Raw genomic sequence first — 19,819 nt, 5'->3', positions numbered from 1 at the left:
AGCAACAAAAAGAAAATAGCTTGGGGTATTGCATCGGTGCAAAGAACATGCACTGTTGTGGAGTGACAGTGCACATGTTCGATCATATTGGTCTGACAGCTAGACAGTTCATGAATCCATCCCTGAGTACTCGTGTGTGTGTGTGTGTGTGTGTGTGTGTGTGTGTGTGTGTGTGTGTGTGTGTGTGTGTGTGTGTGTGTGTGTGTGTGTGTGTGTGTGTGTGCGTGCGCGCGCGCGCATCCTGGACATAGACACAATCCCCAAAAACCTCAAGACCCAAATCCAATTAAGGAACAGTGTAAATGCAATGTAAAGCTTTGTTTTGTGCTCAAAACTGTTGCATTGTATTAACTTGAATACTGTAAGTTGCAACAACTGAAAATATAATATAGCTTTTATTGTTATTGTACATATTCATACATACAATGAAACTTTTCTGCGTTTAAGCATCCTAATTACAGTTAGACACAATCCAACCACTAGGACCAGTGGGCCACCACAGACTGGCACCCGGGGACCAACTCCAGATGTAGAGACGCTGCCTTCGTCAGGGACAGAGAAAGGAGCAGATCCTAAATAAGCATGTTGTTGATATTTTAGTTAATTTCATCAGTAATAATAATTTTGCTGAAATAACAAAAAAAAAAATTAGCTTATAAAGATAAAAACTGAGGCAAAGTTGTCTCAACATTTTCAAGTTTGCTAACTTATTTGGGTTCATAATACACATGCACAGACAACACACTTTAAATAATCATAAGCACAGAGGTCTACATACAGTACATCATTTTTACATGGGCATGCACACGTGCGCTTTTGTGGATATGAAACATGTAATTTTGCTGCAGTAGCTAACAAATGTGATTCAACATGTTCAGTGGAAAAAAATAACAGAAACAAAATCTGTTCAATTCTTTTGAGGCATCACATTAAGTTTACACTCAAACAGCTGTTCTCAGCATCTGTAATGTGGCAGACGTCATGTCAAAAACATGCCACACCACCACTCTGTCACACACACGGGCTGTTTCAGACATGTTGCAGTGCAACGCACTAGTCCACAGTGTGTATGTGCACCTGATGGGAGTACCAACAGAGTTAAAAGTTGACACCAGATGTGTAGAGGATCAAGAAGAGGTTGATCCAGAGTCTTCAACATCTGTGGAGTCATATTCATCTGCGGACTCTGTGAGGGCAGGGTAGGGCCGTGGCTGGTCTAGGTTGACGTAGGTGATGTTAAGACTGATGTAGTGTTCTCCCTCCAGGCCTGATAAGATGGTGGAGACAGCTGACACCAAGGTAGCAAAGCTGGGCCTCAACTCTGAATCTGGATCCCAACACTGGAGCATAATCCTATACCTGGAACACACATGCACATACTGTAGAGTCTGAGCGCTCATCACTGTCCACTGTGTAACAGTACAATATTTTCTGAGGTTTTATTATTTTCAAACTCTTGAAAATCAAAACATGACCTTGGAAATCAGATGAAAATTGTGTATATTAATTTCATTCCAGCAAAGAGCAATAGGAGTCTGTAGTTTGATGTGTTTTTGGGTTACATTACCACTATGTACAATGAAAGTGCAACTGTAAAAACACTTAACATAAATGTTAAATGGAAACACATCTATATTATAATAGCCAAGTGGCTTCTGTGTGTGTGTATATGCGTGCTTGTGTGTGTATGGCTTTGATCACAGAGAAACTGGGGAGAGCTGACATTTGCTGTTTGGTATGCTTATGTATTTTTCATCAAGGAAAGTAGATAGGACTAATATTTTTGGAGAAATTAGTGATATTAGCTAACCAGTGAACAGTAGAAGTTATTGATTTATTGTGTTTTGTAGTTTAATTGGTTTAGTCAGTTTAGTTAAGTGTCATGTTGCCGGTACCATGAGTGAAAAGTGTGGTGCGTTTGATGTCTTGTGCCACATCTCTGTTTGTGGCTGTAAATGCACACCTGCTTGCAGCAGAATGCAGAAAAGAAGGAGAGCTGACATTTGACGTTTGGTATGCTTATGTATTTTGGGTCAAAGATGAACGCTGCGAAAAGAGAACATTTAATATTTTTGGAGAAACTATGGATATTAACTAACAACACTGAACAGTATACATTGATAATTACATTCTGGATTCACATGCCATTCCAGCAGGAGTCGGTAAATCATCTATATATTAAAAGGATGAGTGTGTGATTTTATTTAGTAAGTTCAATGTAAGTATGTAATATAATTGTAAATACATTAAAAAAAATACATGGATGACACAACAAAGTGAAAACACTTATTTCCATTGTGGTCCATTTAAAAATCAAATGAGAAAATAGAAGTAATAATAATAATAGTAATAATAACAGTGTCAGAACCTAAACAATTTATAAATACATTAAGACAGTAAATTAACATAAAAAAAATTACATAACTAACAGGAAAAAAAGGGTTAAGTTCTTCAAAAAACTGTTGGATGCTAAGGTTCTAAAAACATTCTGTAGTCACACACGATTCCAACTCATTATAGAAACCCAATCCCAAGCTAGAGCCCATGGATCTCCATGGGCAATGCACTAGTATTTTTTAACTTGGGCTCTATTTTTAGATGTTCATCTTTTTACTCAGGACAAAAACAATTTTAACCAGCGTAGAATTGATTTAGAATGTAAACACTGTCACAGACTAATAGATTCCATAATTGCACAATGTAAGCTGAAAACAGACAGTACCCACTTCTTGTCATCACTGAATAGGTGAAAATGTAATTGGAGGTGTCATGAAATGGATTGCTATGGAGGCAAAAGTCCACAGGTTTACTAAATGTAAAACAACTTTTTAAAATGCAGTTAACTGCTTACCTTTGCTTCACTGTCATGGCTGCTTTCTACTAAGTACAACTAGATTAGCAACAAGAGGCTCATTCTGTATTTTGGTCTCAAAAAAAGTATCAGAGGTTCCCTTTAATTTGCTTTCTGTAACTGAAATGTCTGTCCAGTATTGTTCGCAGGAATGTATTGAATGATTCTCAAAACTTGGATCTTTGTTTTTGTCAAATAAGGATGTTTCAGATTTTCACAGCTCTGTGTCTGAACCAAATGTTTCTTTTACAATGTGAAACACTTTCAGAATAATTACAGAAATTTCCAGAAAATTAGGTTGTCATCATTCACCTAACTCGTCTCTCCAGAGACAAAAGAGCCATAGTTTGCTGCATTATTGGCAGTCTTCTCCTCCTTTCCTGTCAATGATGACACAGTGTTTTACATGATGTCATTTATTTGGCAAGCTGGTCCTAATCTTATGTATTGCCTGTGAGGTTGTTGCTGTTGGTAGTAGTACTATAATAATACTGTTACAACAGCAACAAAATAAACTGAAATCAACCTGCACACATTTTCCTCTGCAATTCAGACAGTAATACCCTTGGAACTGACAACACACCAATCTCAAATGCATATCTATCTACACTCAAAACAATGACAAATCCCAGAGACAGATAATTTTGATGGGGGGGTGTCATTTAATGGTACAAGGTTACGTCAATGCAATATGGGTGTTGTGTGGGCCGCTGAAGAGGAGGTACTGCTGGCCCACCACCACCAGAGGGCGCCCTGCTTGGAGTGCGGGCTCCAAGCACGAGAGGGCGCCAGACCTAGAAGAAGTGACAGCTGTCATTCATCCCCTGCACCAGCTGTCACTCGTTCATCATCATCACCACCATAAAAGCCGGACTGCAACTCCACCTCCTCGCCGAGAAATCGACTACCAGTACCAAGGTAATTTCTCTGCTGACTAACACTGTGTGTGTAATAACTTGAACTTCTATTGCAGGCCGTTTCCTGGAGTGTTGCCTTATCTGGAGGATTGGCGTTTGGTGTGACAGCAACGGCTTCGCCTCACACCCCATCTCAGATAAGTGGTTGACCAGGAGCTGCACGAGTGTGTGTGATTTGGAGGTGGAGGTGCTCCCTCCTAACTGTGTTTGGACTGTGAATTACTGAGTGTGCGGACTCACACATCATATCTCTGCTTTCTGCCAGCAGTACCAGGGTCGACAGCCGAAGACAGAGGCCACCTGGGGACTCGGGACTTGGCGGCTCCGGTGTTCTTCAGACCGTTGGTGGTGGAAGCCGTGTGGGACGCAGCTTCTCTCTCGTCAGGGGTCTTCTATCTTCGAGCCTGCCCACACGTCACCTGGTGTTTATTGACTGTAAAGATTACTGCACGTTTCGTTGTGTATTATCACAACATTAAATTGTTACCTTTGGCTTACTCATTGTCCGTTCATTTGCACCCCCTGTTGTGGGTCCGTGCTACGACACCTTCCCAACAGGATTTCTCGGCCATCGTCATGGATTCCGAGGGGCATCAACCCGAGCTTGAATGGCCAATGGAAGAGCCAGGAGCGCAGGCGTCAGCGGGAGGCGTGTTGAGTGAGCTGCAGCAGATCTTAACCGCCTTCACGGCTCGGTTAGATTTAGTGACCGAGCAGAATGTCCTCCTTAATCGGAGGGTGGAGGCTCTCACCGCCAGGGTGGAAGCGCGCGATCAGGGCGCTGCTGCAGCCACTCCTCTGGCTGGTCCTGGGCCTGTATCAGACGTTCCACTGGTCGTTCAACGAACCCCCCCACCGTCCCCTGAAGCATACATATGCCTCCGGAACCGTACGGGGGCTGTGTCGAGACGTGCGCGGACTTCCTCATGCGTGTTCGCTCGTCTTTTCACAGCGCCCTGTCATGTACGCATCAGACGCTAGCCGGGTGGCTTATGTTATTAATTTGCTTCGAGGAGAGGCACGCGCATGGGCTACGGCGCTTTGGAGCAGAATTCACGGCTCCTAACGTCTTATACTGGGTTTGTACGGGAGTTCAAACAAGTGTTTGATCATCCCAACAGAGGCGAGACCGCGTCGAACGTGCTACTGTCTATGAGACAGGGGCGCTGTAGCGCAGCCGAGTATGCAGTCGACTTCCGCATCGCGGCAGCGAGGTCCGGCTGGAATAACGTTGCGCTCCGCGCCGCCTTTGTAAATGGACTGTCCCCGGTCCTTAAGGAGCACCTCCTGGCTAAGGAGGAACCGCGGGATTTTGACGGGCTTGTCGATTTAGTTATACGCTTAGACAACCGTTTAAACGAGCATCGTCGGGAGCAGGCCGGGGGGCGTGACCGGGCACGAGCCGTCCCTCCCCCTTCCGGTTCCGACAAGGTGACGTCGTCCCCACGCTTCACTGCCAGAGAGCTCCGTGTGGCTACAGCTCCCCCTGCTAAGGAGGCTATGGACACGAGCAGGGCCAAAGTGAAAACAAATGTCAGACAAAGGAGGCTGGCCCGCGGGGAGTGTTTTGTCTGTGGCTCTTGTGAGCACATGCAGAAGGACTGCCCTAAACGGTCAAACTACAACGCCCGTCTTTAGAAACTGGGCTAAGGGTGGGCCATAACACACACGCGGGAAAACCCCGCAAATCTGCACGAATCCCAGTAACAATCCTTTGTGGGGATTTAACCCTTCACGCCCCAGCACTGGTAGACACGGTACTGCTGGCCCACCACCACCAGAGGGCGCTGTGCTTGGAGCCCGCACCAGCTGTCACTCGTTCATCATCATCACCACCATAAAAGCCGGACTGCAACTCCACCTCCTCGCCGAGAAATCGACTACCAGTACCAAGGTAATTTCTCTGCTGACTAACACTGTGTGTGTAATAACTTGAACTTCTATTGCAGCCGTTTTCCTGGAGTGTTGCCTTATCTGGAGGATTGGCGTTTGGTGTGACAGCAACGGCTTCGCCTCACACCCCATCTCAGATAAGTGGTTGACCAGGAGCTGCACGAGTGTGTGTGATTTGGAGGTGGAGGTGCTCCCTCCTAACTGTGTTTGGACTGTGAATTACTGAGTGTGCGGACTCACACATCATATCTCTGCTTTCTGCCAGCAGTACCAGGGTCGACAGCCGAAGACAGAGGCCACCTGGGGACTCGGGACTTGGCGGCTCCGGTGTTCTTCAGACCGTTGGTGGTGGAAGCCGTGTGGGACGCGGCTTCTCTCTCGTCAGGGGTCTTCTATCTTCGAGCCTGCCCACACGTCACCTGGTGTTTATTTGACTGTAAAGATTACTGCACGTTTCGTTGTGTATTATCACAACATTAAATTGTTACCTTTTGGCTTACTCATTGTCCGTTCATTTGCACCCCCTGTTGTGGGTCCGTGCTACGACACCTTCCCAACAATGGGTGCAATATGGTGCTGATACTGCAGCATGACTGTATTACACCACACACAGCCAGGATGACCACGAATTTACTTCAAAACAATTTCAATTATTTTCATTTATATAGCGCCAAATCACAACAAAGTTGCCTCAAGGCACATCACACAAGTAAGGTCTAACCTTACCAATAATGTGAAAGTATTGTGGTGGTGCTCAAGATCATCCGGCATCATCGTTGGCATCTGTCCATCTTGGAAGATGGTGGTAGTGCCTTGGTTGGTCACTGCTTATCTCATTGGGAGCAGCGTCTTGAACAGGGGCCACAAACCCTGTTCCTGGAGGGCACCTGCCCTGCATGTTTTCTAACTATCCCTGTTCCACTCCCAGGCAATTAACTCAGGTGTGTTCAGCCAAGCAAGACCTGGAAAATGTCACTTTTAAAAAAAATCAGGTGTGACTTGAGTAAGTAGACATGGAAAACACGCAGGGCAGGAGCTCTCCAGGAACAGTGTTGTGACCCCTGGTCTTGAGTGACTTAACAGTCCAATTCTGGCTTGGCAGTTGCGGCGGCAGTTGGCAGATAAAGTCTGTTGGTGAAGTGATCACCTGCGACCGCTGTTTCTCTTACCTACATTGTTGTCTGTCTTCCAGCTTCTGGCTGCGGTGCTCCTCGCCCTTCTTGTCACCATCGCAGGCAGACTGTTGCCAGCAGCAGCAGTCATCTACAAGCTGTTCCCAGTTTTGTGGGTTGATGCTGGTCGCTTTTAGGTCACGCTTGCAGACAACCTTAAAGCGCAATGCTGGGCAGCCTGCTGGATGGTGTGACTAGCTCCCCATACATTATGTCCTTGGGAATGTGGTCGTCCTGCATGTGATGCACATGGCTGAGCCAGTGGAGTCAGCGCTGGCAGAGTAGAAGGTGCACGCTCAGTGAGCCAGTTTGTTCCAGCACAGTGTTGCCATGTGATGTTAAGAATGCGTCTGGGGCAGCGAAGGTGGAAGCTCTCCAAATGACTCTCCTGCTTGGCATAGGTGGCCCAGGCTTTGCTGCCATAGAGCAGGGTACTGAGGATGCATGCCTGGTACACCTTGAGCATGGTGTTGGGAGTCAGCTGGTTGTTGGACCACACCCTCTTGCTCACTCTGGCCATCACTCCGACAGGTTTGGAAATCCTCTTGTCGATCTCACTGTCCAGCTACAGGTTGCTGCTGATGGTGGAGCCAAGGTAGGTGAAGTGGTCAGTGACTTCAAGCAGTTCATTGTCAATGGTGATGGTGGGAGAACATCTTGACCCATGACTTTGTCTTCTTGATGTTGATGGTCAGCCCAAACTCCTTGCAGGCATGGGCAAAGCGATTCAGCAGCTTTTGGATGACCTCTTCTGTATGTGAGATCAGGGCCACGTCGTCCGCAAATAACATTTCTCTGATGAGGACTGTGCGGATCTTGGTCGTCGCTCTCAGACAGGCCAGGTTGAAAAGTTTCCCATCACTTATGGTGTGGAGCTGGATGCACTCTGTGGAGTCCTTGAAAGCAAACTTAAGTAGCATTGAAAAGAAGATGCAGAAGAGGGTCAGCACAAGGACACAACCTTGCTTCACTCCACTTTTGATCTTGAAGGGCTCCAAGGTGTCACTGTTGTAACCCCTTGCATGGCATGGTACAAGGAGGCAGTGATGCTGAGTAGCTGAGGGGGACACCCAATCTTCTTCAACAGCAGAAACAAACCTCCCCTGCTAAAGAGGTCAAATGCCTTGGTTAAGTCGATGAAGGCGATGTATAATGCATATGCTGTTCTTGGCATTTCTCCTGGAGCTGATGTACCAAGAAGATCATGTCTGCTGTGGCTCTCCCACCCTAAAGCTGCACTGGGATTCTGGATAGATGCGTCAGTGGAAACATGAAGGCAAGCAAGCACCACTCAGGTGAAGACCTTGCATACGATGCTCAGCAGTGATAGTCCCCTGTAGTTGTTATAGTTACTGCGGTTGCTCTTGTTCTTGTACAGAGTGATGATCTTGGCATTATGCATGTCTTGTGGTACTTTGCCCTCTCTCCACCAGAGACAAAAGAGCTCATAAAGGGGATGTAGCAAGGCCTACTTCCCACTTTTGATGATCTCTGGTGGTATGCCTTCCTCTCCAGCTGCCTTCCCACAAGACAATGCATCAATGGCTTTGCTCTGCTCTTCAACTGAGGGTTCAGCCTCCAGCTTATCCAGGACAGGCATTCAGTGCTTCTTGGGTGATGGAGTTCTATCAGAGGCTGTCAGAGGCTATTTGAGGCAGATCAACACCTTACTGACTGGGGCCTGCCCAATTTGAAGTGGGCAGTATTTAACCAGTGGAGCACGAGGCCCCTCCCACCATCGAAGACAGCCTGTGGCATCCAACTCTTCGCCAATTTGAGCAAGAACTTATAACCCGTAACTGCTGTCGTCCATGCTGTGCTCGCACCGTGAGGTGAGACAAGAGTGACCATTCCAGGGAACTGGCCTGGGTGAAGTATAAGGAGATCTTGCACTGCCCAAACAACAGGACCCTTGGCCTTGCCGACTGGATCCAAGGGAATGTGAAGCATTACATATGGAGCTGGATGGGCTCCAGGAGTTGCCAGAAGGCCATCAAAGATGACAGCTAGCTGCCTTAGGAACTTCAGCTCTACATTATTCCTTGAGGTTTACTCCTGAAGCCTTTCTCAAGAGTGGGTATGGCCGCAAGACAGTGGAGGTTTAAAATCAGGGTTTTCCTTCCCCTAGATGAGCGGTCATCCCTGACTAACAAGACACATCTACCCGAAGCAAGCTGGTTAAGGTACCAGCAGCATGCCTTCACCTCTTCTCCTGTCAGTAGGAATGGTTCTGCCGGGCTTAGTAGCTAAGCCACACGAGAAGGCCAGGAGCTGGATTGGGTAGTCAGAGGCTATTTGAGACACTCACTATTGGAAGATTTTTTTTAGAGGTATACTGTTGGAAAGGTGTTGTGACACGGACCCACAACAGGGGGCGTAAATGAACGGACAATGGACAAGCCAAAAAGTAACAATTTAATGTTGTGAATCGCACAACGAAGTACAGACAATAACAATATTGTGGAATGTCAATTATACACAAGGTGACGTGTGGGCAGGCTCGAAGATAGAAGACGTCTGGCGAGAGAAGAGCCAGATCCCACACAGCTTCCACCACCAATGGATCTGAAGAACACCGGAGCCGCCAAGCCCTGCGCCCCAGGTGGCCACTGTCTTCAGCAGTCAGACCCGGTACTGCTGGCAGAGAACAGAAACAGTATTGATGAGTGTGAGTTTGCACACTCAGTAATCCCACAGTCTGTGTTCCTTTGGGAGGGAGCACCTCCACCTCCAATCACACACTCGTGCAGCTCCTGTCTAATCACTTATCTGGTTGGGGTGTGAAGCAAAGCCGTCGCTGATCACACCAAACGCCAATCCCACAGATGAGGAAAACACCACAGGAAAATGGCTGCGAAGAAGTTCAGAGTATTACTCAATATTTTAGTTCAGCAGAGAAGATTACCTCAATGGTAGCTGATTTCTCGGCGGGGAGGTGGAGTTGCAGTCCGGCTTTTATGGAGGTTGACGTAGATGAGTGACAGCTGGTGGTGATGATGTGACAGCTGTCACTCCACTGGTTTCGGCGCCCTCTCATGCTTGAAGCCCGCACTCCAAGCAGGGCGCCATCTGGTGGTGGTGGGCCAGCAGTACCTCCTCTTCAGTGGCCCACACAACAGGACCCCCCCCTCAACGGGCGCCTCCTCCTCTTTAGCAGCCAGGAGCGTTCCTCGGGGCCATACCCCTCCCAGTCCACCAGATACTGGAACCCCCGACCCTTACGACGGACGTCCAGGAGCCGACACACGGTCCATGCCGGCTCCCCGTCGATGATCCGGGCAGGAGGCGGTGCAGGTCCAGGGGTGCAGAGTGGTGAGGTGTGGTAGGGCTTGATCCGTGACACATGAAAGACAGGATGGATCCGCAGTGAAGCTGGCAGCTGTAGCTTCACTGCGGCCGGGCTGAGGACTTTGAGGATGGGAAACGGTCCGATATACCTGTCCTTGAGTTTCTGTGAGTCCACTTGAAGTGGGATGTCCTTTGTCGACAACCACACCTCCTGCCCGGGCTGGTATGCAGGGGCCGGGGAACGCCGGCGGTCTGCATGGGCCTTGGCCCTCGTCCGGGCCTTCAACAGGGCATAACGGGTGGTCCGCCACACCTGGCAGCACCTCCTGAGGTGGGCCTGGACCGAGGGCACACCGACCTCTCCCTCCACAAGCGGAAACAATGGGGGCTGGTACCCCAAACACACCTCAAACGGGGAGAGGCCAGTGGCTGACGACACTTGGCTGTTGTGGGCGTACTCGATCCAGGCCAGATGGGCGCTCCAGGTCGTCGGGTGCACGGAGGTAATGCAACGGAGGGCCTGCTCCAGCTCCTGGTTGGCCTGCTCTGCCTGTCCGTTTGTCTGAGGGTGATACCCGGACGAGAGACTCACGGTGGCCCCCAGTTCCCTGCAGAAACTCCTCCAGACCTGAGAGGAGAACTGAGGGCCACGGTCTGAGATGATGTCCGCTGGTATCCCATACAGACGCACAACGTGGTGGACCAGGAGTTCTGCTGTCTCCTGGGCCGTAGGGAGCTTTGGGAGGGCCACGAAGTGGGCCGCCTTGGAGAACCGGTCCACTATCGTGAGGATGGTGGTGTTGCCCTGGGACGGCGAGAGGCCCATGTCAAAGTCCAGGCCGATGTGGGACCAGGGGCAGTGAGGTACCGGTAGGGGCTGGAGGAGTCCCGAAGTCCTCTTATGGTCAGCCTTGCCCCTGGCACAGGTGGTACAGGCCTGGACGTAGTCCCGGATGTCGGCCTCCATAGACGCCCAACAGAAGCGCTGCTGGACCACTGCCATGGTTCTGCGCACCCCTGGATGACAGAAGAGCTTGGAACCATGACAGAAGTCCAAAACCGCAGCTCTGGCCTCTGGTGGGACGTACAGTTTGTTCTTCGGGCCAGTCCCCGGGTCCGGGTTCCATGTCAGGGCCTCCCGGATGGTCTTCTCCACGTCCCAGGTGAGAGTGGCCACGACAGTGGACTCAGGGATGATGGTCTCTGTGGGGTCTGACAACTCGGCCTTGGCCTCCTCTTCATGCACCCGGGACAGGGCATCCGATCGTTGGTTCTTGGTCCCAGGGCGGTATGTAATCTGGAAGTCAAAGCGCCAGAAGAACAGTGACCAGCGGGCTTGCGTGGGGTTCAGCCGCTTGGTGGTCCGGATGTACTCCAGGTTCCGATGGTCTGTGAAAACTGTGAAGGGCACCGTCGCTCCCTCCAACAGGTGTCTCCACTCTTCAAGAGCCTCCTTCACCGCCAGGAGTTCCCGATTGCCGACGTCATAGTTCCTCTCAACCTGCGGGAAAAATAGGCACAAGGGTGGAGAACCTTATCGGACTCCCCGCTCTGGGACAGCACGGCTCCTATCCCTGAGTCAGAGGCATCCACTTCCACTGTGAACTGGCGATTAGGATCAGGCTGCACCAGAACTGGTGCAGACGAGAACCGGCGTTTCAACTCCCTAAACGCGGCTTCGCACCGATCCGACCAGGTGAAGGGGACCTTAGTGGAGGTCAGAGCTGTCAGGGGGCTAACTACCTGACTGTAGCCCTTAATGAACCTCCTGTAGAAATTTGCAAAACCGAGGAACTGTTGTAGTTTCCTACGGTTTGTTGGTTGGGGCCAATCTCTCACCACCGCAACCTTGGCCGGATCAGGGGCGACGGAGTTGGAGGAGATTATGAACCCCAGGAAGGACAAAGAAGTGCGGTGGAACTCACACTTCTCGCCCTTCACAAACAGCCGGTTCTCCAACAACCGCTGTAGGACCTGACGTACATGCTTGACATGGGTCTCAGGATCCGGAGAAAAGATGAGTATATCGTCTAGATATACGAAGACGAACCGATGCAGGAAGTCCCGCAAGACGTCATTAACCAACGCTTGGAACGTCGCGGGCGCATTGGTGAGGCCGAACGGCATGACCAGGTACTCAAAGTGACCTAACGGGGTGTTAAATGCCGTCTTCCACTCGTCTCCCTCCGGGATCCGAACAAGGTGATAAGCATTCCTAAGATCCAATTTTGTGAAAATTTGGGCTCCATGCAAGGGCGTGAACACTGAATCCAACAGAGGTAACGGGTATCGGTTGCGAACCGTGATCTCGTTCAGCCCTCTGTAATCAATGCATGGACGGAGTCCGCTGTCCTTCTTGCCCACAAAAAAGAAACCAGCACCCATCGGGGAGGTGGAGTTCCGGATCAACCCGGCAGCTAACGAGTCCCGGATGCAGGTCTCCATTGATTCGCGTTCCGGACGTGAGAGGTTGTACTGCCTGCTGGACGGGTACTCAGCGCCCGGTATCAAATCAATGGCACAATCGTACGGACGGTGTGGGGACAGCGTGAGTGCCAGATCCTTGCTGAAGACGTCAGCAAGGTCATGGTACTCGGCTGGCACCGCCGCCAGACTGGGGGGGACTAAAACCTCCTCCTTAGCTGTCACACCGGGTGGAAACGAGGATCCTAAACACTCCTGGTGGCAAGTTTTGCTCCACTGAACCACAACCCCAGATGGCCAATCAATCCGGGGATTGTGTTTTAACACCCATGGAAAACCCAAAATCACTCGGGAGGTAGAAGGTGTTACATAAAACACAATCTCCTCCCTCTGATTCCCAGATACAACCAAAATCACGGGCTGTGTCTGGTGTGTGATTAGTGGAAGAAGGGTGCCATCTAGTGCCCGCACCAACAATGGTGACGGTAAGGCCACTAGAGGGAGTCCAACCTCCTTTGCCCATCTGCTATCCAGCAGATTCCCCTCCAACCCCGTGTCCACCAGTGCTGGGGCGTGAAGGGTTAGATCCCCACTCAGGATCGTGACTGGAATACGTGCAGATTTTCGGGGTCTCCCCGCGTGGGTATTGTGACCCACCCTTAGCCCAGTCTCTAAGGACGAGTGCTGCTGTTTTGACTGTTTGGGGCATTCTCTCTGTGTGTGCTCGGTTGAGCTGCAGAGAAAACACTCTCCACGGATCAGCCTCCTTTGTCTCTGATCTGATCGCTTTTTGACCCTGCTCGTTTCCATAGCAACGTCAGCAGGGGGAGCTGTCGTCACGTGGAGAGCCCTGGCTGTGGAGCGTGGGGAAGTCGGCTCCCTTTCGGACCCGGGAGGAAGAGGGATGGCTTGTGCCTGACCACGCCCTTCGTCTCGCTCCCGTCGGTGTTCTGTTAATCGGTTGTCTAACCGTATAACCAGGTCGATAAGCCCGTCTAAATCCCGCGGCTCATCCTTCGCCACCAGGTGCTCCTTCAGGACCAGGGACAGTCCGTTTACAAAGGCGGCACGGAGCGCAACAGAATTCCACCCGGCTCGCGCTGCCGCGATGCGGAAGTCGACTGCATACTTCACTGCGCTCCGACACCCCTGTCTTATCGACAGCAGCACGCTTGAAGCGGTCTCGCCTCTATGAGGGTGGTCAAACACCCGTCGGAACTCCCTCACAAACTCAGTGTAAATCGTCAGGAGCCGTGAATTCTGCTCCCAGAGTGCCGTAGCCCAGGCGCATGCCTCTCCTCGAAGCAAATTAATAACGTAAGCCACCCGGCTAGCGTCTGACACGTACATGACGGGACGCTGTGAAAAGACGAGCGAGCACTGCATCAAGAAGTCCGTGCATGTCTCCACACAGCCTCCGTACGGCTCCGGAGGGCTTATGTATGCTTCAGGGGAAGGTGGGGGGGTTTGTTGAATGACCAGTGGAATGTCTGTCTCTGGCATTCGGTCAGCAGGAGGAGGTGCTACAGCAGCGCCCTGAGCATGCGCTTCCACCTGGGCGGTGAGAGCCTCCATCCTTCAATTGAGAACAATGCTCTGCTCGGTAACTAAGTCCAACCGAGCAGTAAAAGCAGTTAAGATGTGCTGCAGCTCACCTAACACGCCTCCTGCTGGCGCCTGTGCACCTCGCTCTTCCATTGGCTGTTCAAGCGAAATCCTGTTGGAAAGGTGTCGTGACACGGACCCACAACAGGGGGCGTTAATGAACGGATGAGTGACAGCTGGTGGTGATGATGTGACAGCTGTCACTCCACTGGTTTCGGCGCCCTCTCATACTTGAAGCCCACACTCCAAGCAGGGCGCCATCTGGTGGTGGTGGGCCAGCAGTACCTCCTCTTCAGCGGCCCACACAACATATACAACTTCATGATGAAATGGTACAGAGGAGGATCTTCTTAAAAAGAAGACCTGAACGTTCAGCTACAATTTGCCAAAAGGTACATATGATAGGCAAGCCTACATTTGATGTTTTGGCGAAAGAAAATCCTCCTATATACATTGTACCACTTCATAAGTGGTATTTTGTGTGTGTGCAAGTGTATGTGCTGGTGTGCATTTTATTTAGAAAAAGATTATATAATATATAATAGACAACATTTAAAATCCAAATGAAATATCAAAACACTGAAAAAGAATCATAACATTTTGAACAGTGGTCTTTGGAAGGTCTCAGAGGGTTAGTCAAAGAAGTTCTAACATTTATGACATCAACTAAAAAGAAGCTTCTTTTTTGTCTACATGTTCACCCAGTAATGCAGCTGAAGAGTAAGATGTACCCAATGTTGAGCAGTTTTGGGGATCAGTTTCTCACTCAAGGGCACATCTAAATTCAACACAATAGGGGATTTACTGTAACCCATGACCCAGTGGTCAGTGAACAAGACAGTTTCACCTACAGAACTTACAAAGGGTCAGGACAGTACTGTGGCTGAGGAAGCCTGCGGCCCTTCAGTAAGTAATGTGTGATGTCATAAGGGTCCACCTCTGGATACGGACTGGCTCCTCTAGTCAACATCTCCCACATCAGCACACCAAAGGACCACTGAGCAGGAGAGACCAAAGTTAGAATTCCCAGGGAACATGTTCAGAAATTAAATTGCGTGTATATGGTGCATTGGAAAGCATTCACAGCACTTCAGGTTTTCCACATTTTGTTATATTACAGCCTTATTCCAAAATGCAGTAAATTTGTTTTCAAAATTCTACTCGCAATACCCCAAAATGACAACATGAAAAAGTTTTTTGGTTTTTAAATTTTTGCAAATTTATTAAAAATAAAGAACTAAGAAATCGCATTTGCATAAGTATTCACACCCTTTGCTCAATACTTTGTTGATGCACCTTTGGCAGCAATTACACCCTCAAGTCTTCTTGAATATGATGCCACAAGCTTGGCGCACCTATCTTTGGGCAGTTTTGCCCATTCCTCTTTGCAGCACCTCTCAAGCTCCATCAGGTTGATTGGGCACCATTGGTGCACAGCCATTTTCAGATCTCTCCAGAGATGTTCAACCAGATTCCGGTCTGGACTCTGGCTGGGCCACTCAAGGACATTCACAGAGTTATCCTGAAGCCATTCCTTTGATATCTTGGCTCTGTGCTTAGGGTCACTGTCCTGCTGAAAGATTAACCATTACCCCAGTCTGAGGTCAAGAGCACTCTGGAGCAGGTTTTCATCCAGGATGTCTCTGTACGTTACTGCATTCATCTTTCCCTCAATTCTGACTAGTCTCCCAGTTCCTGCCGCTGAAAAACATCTCCACAGCATGATGCTGCCATCACCATGCTTCACTGTAGTGATGATGCCTGGTTTCCTACAAACATGACGCCTGGCATTCACGCCAAAGACCTCAATCGTTGTCTCATCAGACCAGAGAATGTTGTTTCTCATGGTCTGAGAGTCCTTCAGATGCCTTTTGGCAAACTCCAAGTGTGCGGCCATGTGCCTTTTACTAAGGAGTGGCTGCCATCTGGCCACTATCCCATACAGCCCTGATTGATGGAATGCTGCAGAGATGGTTGTCCTTTTGGATAGTTCTCCTCTCTCCACAGAGGAATACTAGAGCTCTGACAATCGGGGTCTCAGTCACCTCCCTGACTAAGGCCCTTCAATGCTTATCGCTCGGTTTAGAAGGGTGGACTGCTCTAGGAAGAGTCCCGGTGGATCTGAACTTGTTCCATTTATGGGTGATGGCGGCCACTGTGCTCATTGGGACCTTCAATGCAGCAGAAATGTTTCTGTACCCTTCCCCAGATTTGTGCCTCGAGACAATTCCTTTGACTTCATCTTTGGTTTGTGCTCTGGTATGCACTGTCAGCTGTGGGACCTTATATGTAGACAGGTGTGTGTGCCTTTCCAAATCATGTCCAATCAACTGAATTTACCTCAGGTGGACTAATTAAGATGTAGAAAAATCTCAAGGATGATCAGTGGAAATAGGATGCACCTGAGCTCAATTTTGAGTTCCATGCCAAAGGTTATGAATACTTATGTACATGTGATTTCTCAGTTTTTTTGTTGTTTTTTAATAAAGATCTAAAAAAAAATTCACATTGTCATTATGGGGTATTGTGTGTAGGATTTTGAGGGAAAAACGTTTTATCCATTTTGGAATAAGGCTGTAACATGAAATGTGGAAAAAGTGAAGCGTTGTGAATACTTGCTGGTTGCGCTGTAAACGTTACTTCTAAGCATGCATAATACAACTCATGCAACAGTGTCAAATAAAAACAGACTTTCTTTGAACAGCCAGAAAGCCAAGAATTAATAACTCTTTCTACAAAAAGATTCAGTTTTCATTAATGTTCTCCTAGAGCTTATGCCATCTTTTGAACTGTGCCAACAGTGCAGTCAGAGTTACAGCGGGGTACCTCATGTCTACAAGGATCCAGATAAACGCAAAGCTCACAACTTCATGGACCTTCATGTCTGCATCAGTTATGGGCATACATGAAAATAACCCCCTTTTTTTATTTTGCATGCAGGGTGTGTTGTAAAATGGAAGTTGAAGCATGATTATCTCAAAATTTGAGAAAGAAGGAAATATTTATTTATTTATTTATTTTGCCTCCTTGCTCTCGGCCGAGATGGACGCATTTTTCCTCTCTCCCTACCTCCCTATCTTTCCTGCTTCTGTGGTGTGTTGTCTGTGAGGCTGCCAGCTTTGCTCTTCTGGAAAACAGCAAAAATGGATCTGTTAAAGTGGTCTCTGAACGCAACTGACACTATTTTTTCTACAAGACACTCGGGGGCGGAGGACCCGACCTGTCCCGCCAGGACGCATGTGATGGGCTACGTGATGAACAGTTGGAGGCAGGTCATGTGGCTTTACACGCTGTCTGTGGAGGACGTCGAAGATGTGTATATATTTGGCTCGGTGGTGACCGGCTTTCTGCTGTGTGGAGCGGGCATAGCGCTGGTTTACCGGAAAATTAAGAAGGTGGAAGCGGCAATAATTGGCCCGTCCAGGCTGCCCCACATGATTGATTCGATTGGAAGGGCAGTGTCAGCTCAGTCGGCGGGTGTTAACCGCACGTTGGAAACCATCTCTGGGAGGATGGCTGCACTGGAAAACCGCTTTGATCGTCAGTAATGACCACATCTCCTGTCCTATATTCAGATGTATTGAAAGCCACTCTGTTTCAGACTGTGGAATCTTTCAGGCGTCTGCTAATCTGGATATTAATTCGGCTTCCCAAAACACAGCTGCACTTCAAGGCCGCTGTGATAAAAACCTCCTGAAGAAGAACAACACTTAAGCCTCGCTCCCTGGTCTCCCCCCGCCCTTACCTTCTCCAGCTCTGACATTGACTGTGGACTGTTCAGGGCTGGGCCCCTTTTCCCTCCAGGATGGACAAACAAGGCCATTGACGGCACCTAAAGGCTGCCTCCGGAGTGTTCTGTCTGATAACTGGACTTTTCAAATCTCGGTAGTCGTCTCGTCTCTCATCTGTGTGTGTGATCATTGTTTTTTTTGTGCTGATGGGTTTTTTTTTCCTGCATTGCTGCTGTGTGGTTTAACGCAGCAGCTATGAAGGTTTTTCTCTCCCTAGTTTTACCTTGTATGTGCTTTTTATATGTGTTCATGTACCGGGCCGGCTTATGTGTGTTGTGTGTTATGTGTGTGTCGTCTGTTGTCATGAGGCCGGTCATGGTTTGCTCAGCCCTGCTGTTGACCTAGGCAGGGATGTACATCTGGAGCTGGTCCCCGGGCGCCTAAAGGCGACCTCTGCTCCTAACTGGCAATTAGGATGGGTTAAATGCAGTAGACACAATTCATTGTGCAGGGAACATGTTCCTATGTGCATATGACAATAAAATTCTTTTGAATCCTTGAATCCTTTTGAAATATACATACGTATAATTACTTTTTAAAAAGGTTTGTAACAAGCAATGTTATCAGGAGGTTTTGGTTTGTAATGCATATATTTAAGGTAGATGTGGAAAAGTTTCTGCGCCAGATTCTTCATGAAGTTCCTACAAGGCAAGAACGGTTCCTGCTGCAGGCTGAAAACAACAGGATGTATCAAACAGATGTCCAAAAGCCCACCTGGTAGATCTTTACTGTCATTCTGATGTGAAAAAGTGATTTTAGTTTCAAAAAGGTTGGTGACAACTGAATTAGAGGAGCCTCACAGGCCATAAAGTAGGTCTTTATTTCTTACAACATCTGACTTGGAGGTGAACTTTTGTGTCTGCAGACTCTCGATGGCCATCCATTTGACAGGCAGCTTAGCCTTCCTGTGGTCCTGGACACTGTAGTACTCCTTATCAAAAACATCTCTGGCCATGCCGAAGTCCGCCACCTTCACAGTATACGACTCATCCAACCTACAAACGCAAGAAGTATTATTGTACTTTCTGCAACAGATATTGTATTTGGTTTCACTGCTGCAGAACAAGCACTGTACTCAAATTATGACAATAATTCTGCACTTTAAATAATCTCCCCATATTGCATAAGTGATTAGAGTTAAAAGTGCTAGAGTTAGAGTGAATAAATTGCTGATCTCTCTGCAGTGACTCACATGCAGTTGCGCGCTGCAAGGTCTCTGTGAACAAACTTTTTCTGAGCCAAATACTCCATTCCCTTGGCCACCTGGAGCCCAAATCCAATTAGATCCTTCACAGTGGGGTTCTAAACAAATACCAGAAACACAAGATTAAAAAAAGTCAATTAAAACAGTTGGCGTTATAAGACTCTTTGCTCCTTATTAAACAGATGGCTGTGCATAAATTCATCATCAGATGGTTAGTTTCCACTGTTTTAATGCAGCAGTCTCACCCTCTTTTCACAACGTATGAAGTGCCGCAGGTCTCCATGCTTCATGTACGGTAACACCACCAAAGGGAGCCCTTCCTGTGGCAGGAGAATGCCCAGCAGGGACAGTACATTGCTGTGGTGAAACGCCTTCATGATGATTCCTTCCTTCAGAAACTGCTCCACCTCCTCAACATCTGTTATTCCTAAAGACAAACATACAAGTAGCGCTCATACACAAGCATTTAAAAGCACAGTTTCACAGAGAAATATTTTAAAGTTGTGGTGCATATACCGTCTCCAAAGGTCAGTGATCTGCCAGATCAGGGTCTCCATCGTGATTTAGAGCAAACAGCAATCGGCGGTGTGGTGTGTATACCCTCCAACTGGCATGTGAAACTGGCTTTTGAGTTGGTGATAAAAAGTATATTCCAGGGCCCTCATTTATCAAAG

At 48.4% G+C, this 19,819-nt stretch overlaps 1 protein-coding gene across 1 annotated transcript in view; it reads right to left on the bottom strand.

Moving 5' to 3' along the window:
* Positions 1–626: 626 nt before the first annotated feature.
* The window catches only part of mst1rb (macrophage stimulating 1 receptor b), a 203,679-nt gene continuing 184,486 nt past the window's right edge, over positions 627–19,819 (bottom strand). Inside the window, exons 17-21 of the mRNA XM_034167302.1 lie at positions 19,391–19,572; positions 19,134–19,243; positions 18,771–18,936; positions 15,011–15,147; positions 627–1,359 (exon numbers count right to left, since the gene is read on the bottom strand). Coding sequence (XP_034023193.1) covers positions 1,128–1,359; positions 15,011–15,147; positions 18,771–18,936; positions 19,134–19,243; positions 19,391–19,572 — 827 coding nt within the window. The 3' untranslated portion in view covers positions 627–1,127. The remainder of the gene's footprint in view (positions 1,360–15,010; positions 15,148–18,770; positions 18,937–19,133; positions 19,244–19,390; positions 19,573–19,819) is intronic.

This window comes from Thalassophryne amazonica, chromosome 3 (genome assembly GCF_902500255.1).
Source record: "Thalassophryne amazonica chromosome 3, fThaAma1.1, whole genome shotgun sequence".
NCBI lineage: Eukaryota > Metazoa > Chordata > Actinopteri > Batrachoidiformes > Batrachoididae > Thalassophryne > Thalassophryne amazonica.
Note: the sequence above shows the minus strand (reverse complement) of the source record. Positions and strands in the feature narration are given on the sequence as shown.